This window comes from Salvelinus namaycush, chromosome 16 (assembly GCF_016432855.1).
Source record: "Salvelinus namaycush isolate Seneca chromosome 16, SaNama_1.0, whole genome shotgun sequence".
Lineage (NCBI taxonomy): Eukaryota > Metazoa > Chordata > Actinopteri > Salmoniformes > Salmonidae > Salvelinus > Salvelinus namaycush.
This window is the reverse complement of record NC_052322.1, coordinates 40,741,439-40,745,187: the sequence shown is the minus strand read 5'-3', so window position 1 is coordinate 40,745,187 and position 3,749 is coordinate 40,741,439. Positions and strand designations below refer to the sequence as shown.

General features: G+C 38.6%; 1 protein-coding gene across 1 annotated transcript in view; it reads right to left on the bottom strand.

The window, feature by feature from the left end:
• Positions 1–237: 237 nt before the first annotated feature.
• cacna2d3a (calcium channel, voltage-dependent, alpha 2/delta subunit 3a) overlaps positions 238–3,749 on the bottom strand; it is a 238,163-nt gene continuing 234,651 nt past the window's right edge. Inside the window, exons 17-18 of the mRNA XM_039011568.1 lie at positions 606–772; positions 238–243 (exon numbers count right to left, since the gene is read on the bottom strand). Coding sequence (XP_038867496.1) covers positions 238–243; positions 606–772 — 173 coding nt within the window. The remainder of the gene's footprint in view (positions 244–605; positions 773–3,749) is intronic.

The following is a 3,749-nucleotide window of genomic DNA, read 5'->3' as shown; positions in this document are numbered from 1 at the left end:
TCCTAATTGACCTTAGACAGGGTTTTTTACTAGGATCATATGTCAGGAATTGTGAAAAACTGAGTTAAAATGTATTTGGCTAAGGTGTATGTAAACTTCCGACTTCAACTGTATAGTTGTGGGAAGCAGCAAAGTGTCCGTTTGAGTGATTACCCAGTGGTATTTCAATCCTTCAACCCTTGATTAAAATAGCATACAGCATTATATTGGTGAACACCCTCCTCTGTTTCAGGGGCTTTATCCCTGAATACATTGACCGAAAAGTAAGAAACAAATATTAAAAATACAGAAACCTCAAACTTTAGCTATGAAGAGATACAAATGCCAGGTGAAAACAGAGAGAGCGAGAGAAACAGAGAGAGAGAGAGAGAGAGAGAGAGAGAGAGAGAGAGGCAGAGCTTTTGGCAATGTTAACATATGTTTCCCATGCCAATAAAGCCCCTTGAATTGAATTGAGAGAGAGAGATAGGGAGAGAGAGAGAGAGAGAGAGAGAGAAAGAGAGAGAGAGAGGGAGAGCGAGAGAGAGAGAGAGCGAGAGAGCAGACTTTGACACAGGGACATACAGAATTATTGTTTTGTGGGGGTGACTACTATTGGACAGTACCATGTGAGAGATGGGGGAGCGGTGTCCACTCACGGTGCTGTCAATGTAGGCCTCGGTCCACACCGTATCGTGCTCTTGGGCAATGACTTTGGGCCGACTGAGCACATGCAAATACTCCATCACATTCTCCTGTACATCAGCCAGAGTGGAAATCTGAGTGAAGTAACCTGGGGGAGAGAGAGACAAAGAGAGATGGGAAAGGGAAAGAGAGAGGCAAGAGGAGAGAGAGAAAGAGAGATAAGGGGGAGAAAGAGAAAAACTATATTATCCCAAAATGATTCAGAATATACATCCTGTCAGAACAGATGTTGTAACCTAATGCTACTGTTAAACCAGGGAGATCGTTCAAGACTGATGGAGAAATTGCACGTCTATTCATGTCCTGAGGAAGTCGGGAAATTACTTCAAAACCGTCCACTAGGGGCAACACTGAGCGCTACTACCATCAAAAAAGCTTGGGTTTTGCTAAGATGTTGTAGATGGAGGTGGTGACTCTGAATCAGAAGGTTGTGTGTTCAATCCCAGTCATGGACACTTGGTTTTAACCCTATCCCAAACCTTGACCCTTACCATAACCATTCAGAATGAGTCCCTAAACGTAATGTTTTAACCCTATCCCAAACCTTGACCCTTACCATAACCATTCAGAATGAGTCCCTAAACGTAATGTTTTAACCCTATCCCAAACCTTAACCCCTACCTTAACCATTCAGAATGAGTCCCTAAACTTAATGTTTTAACCCTATCCCAAACCTTAACCCTTACCTTAAACATTCAGAATGAGTCCCTAAAGAAAACCCTTAACTTTAAAAGTTGATGTTTGGAGAACGTTGTTGAATGTTTAATTCAACAATGAGACTGTGAGAGCTTGTTAAACACAGATGTAGCCCTGTTCAATAGTACAGCTCTGTTCAATAGTACAACTCTGTTCAATAGTACAGCTCTGTTCAATAGTACAACTCTGTTCAATAGTACAGCTCTGTTCAATAGTACAGCTCTGTTCAATAATACAGCTCTGTTCAATAATACAACTCTGTTCAATAGTACAGCTCTGTTCAATAGTACAGCTCTGTTCAATAATACAGCTCTGTTCAATAATACAGCTCTGTTCAATAGTACAGCTCTGTTCAATAATACAGCTCTGTTCAATAATACAGCTCTGTTTAATAATACAGCTCTGTTCAATAATACAGCTCTGTTCAATAGTACAGCTCTGTTCAATAGTACAGCTCTGTTCAATAGTACAACTCCATTCAATGGTACAGCTCTGTTCAAAAGTACAGCCCTGTTTCAACAATACAGCTCTCTTCAGTAATACAGCCCTGTTCAATAATACAACTCTGTTCAATAGTACAGCTCTGTTCAATAGTGTAGTACAGCCCTGTTCAATACTACAGCTCTGTTCAATAATATACCTATTTTCAATAGTACAGCTCTGTTCAATAGTACAGCCCTGTTCAATAATACAGCTCTGTTCAGTAATACAGCTCTGTTCAATAGTACAGCTCCGTTCAATATGGCAGCTCTGTTAAAAAAACAGCTCTGTTCAATAATACAGCTCTGTTCAATAGTACAGCTCCGTTCAATATGGCAGCTCTGTTAAAAAAACAGCTCTGTTCAATAATACAGATTTTTTCAGTAGTACAGCTATGTTCAATAGTACAGCTTTATTCAATAGTACAGCTATGTTCAATAATACAGCTCTGTTCAATAGTACAGCTCTGTTCAATAGTACAGTCCTGTTCAATATGGCAGCTCTGTTAAAAAAACAGCTCTGTTCAATAATACAGCTCTGTTCAATAGTACAGCTCCGTTCAATATGGCAGCTCTGTTAAAAAAACAGCTCTGTTCAATAATACAGATTTTTTTCAGTAGTACAGCTATGTTCAATAGTACAGCTTTGTTCAATAGTACAGCTATGTTCAATAATACAGCTCTGTTCAATAGTACAGCTCTGTTCAATAGTACAGCCCTCTTCAATAATACAACTATGTTCAATAGTACAGCTCTGTTCAATAGTACAGCTCTGTTCAATAGTACAGCTCTGTTCAATAGTACAGCTCTGTTCAATAGTACAACTCTGTTCAATAGTACAGCTCTGTTCAATAGTACAGCTCTGTTCAATAATACAACTCTGTTTAATAGTACAGCTCTGTTCAATAATACAACTCTGTTCAATAATACAGCTCTGTTCAATAATACAGCTCTGTTTAATAGTACAGCTCTGTTCAATAGTGTAGTACAGCTCTGTTCAATAGTACAGCTCTGTTCAATAGTACAGCTCTGTTCAATAATACAGCTCTGTTCAATAATACAGCTCTGTTCAATAATACAACTCTGTTCAATAGTACAGCTCTGTTCAATAATTGTATACAGCCCTGTTCAATAGTACAGCTCTGTTCAATAGTACAGCTCTGTTCAATAGTACAGCTCTGTTCAATAGTACAGCTCTGTTCAATTGTACAGCTCTGTTCAATAGTACAGCTCTGTTCAATAATACAGCTCTGTTCAATAGTACAGCTCTGTTCAATAGTACAGCCCTTTTTCAATAGTACAGCTATGTTCAATAGTACAGCTCTGTTCAATAATACAACTCTGTTCAATAGTACAGCTCTGTTCAATAGTACAACTCTGTTCAATAGTACAGCCCTGTTTAATAGTACAGCTCTGTTCAATAGTACAGCTCTGTTCAATAATACAGCCCTGTTCAATAATACAACTCTGTTCAATAGTACAGCTCTGTTCAATAGTACAGCCCTGTTCAATAGTACAGCTCTGTTCAAAAGTACAGCTCTGTTCAATAATACAACTCTGTTCAATAGTGTAGCACAGCCCTGTTCAATAGTACAGCTCTGTTCAATAATACAGCTCTGTTCAATAATACAGCTCTGTTCAATAATACAACTCTGTTCAATAGTGTAGCACAACCCTGTTCAATAGTACAGCTCTGTTCAATAATACAGCTCTGTTCAATAGTACAGCTCTGTTCAATAATACAGCTCTGTTCAATAATACAGCCCTGTTCAATAGTACAGCCCTCTTCAATAGTACAGCTCTGTTCAAAAGTACAGCTCTGTTCAATAATACAACTCTGTTCAATAGTGTAGTACAGCTCTGTTCAATAACACAGCTCTGTTCAATAAT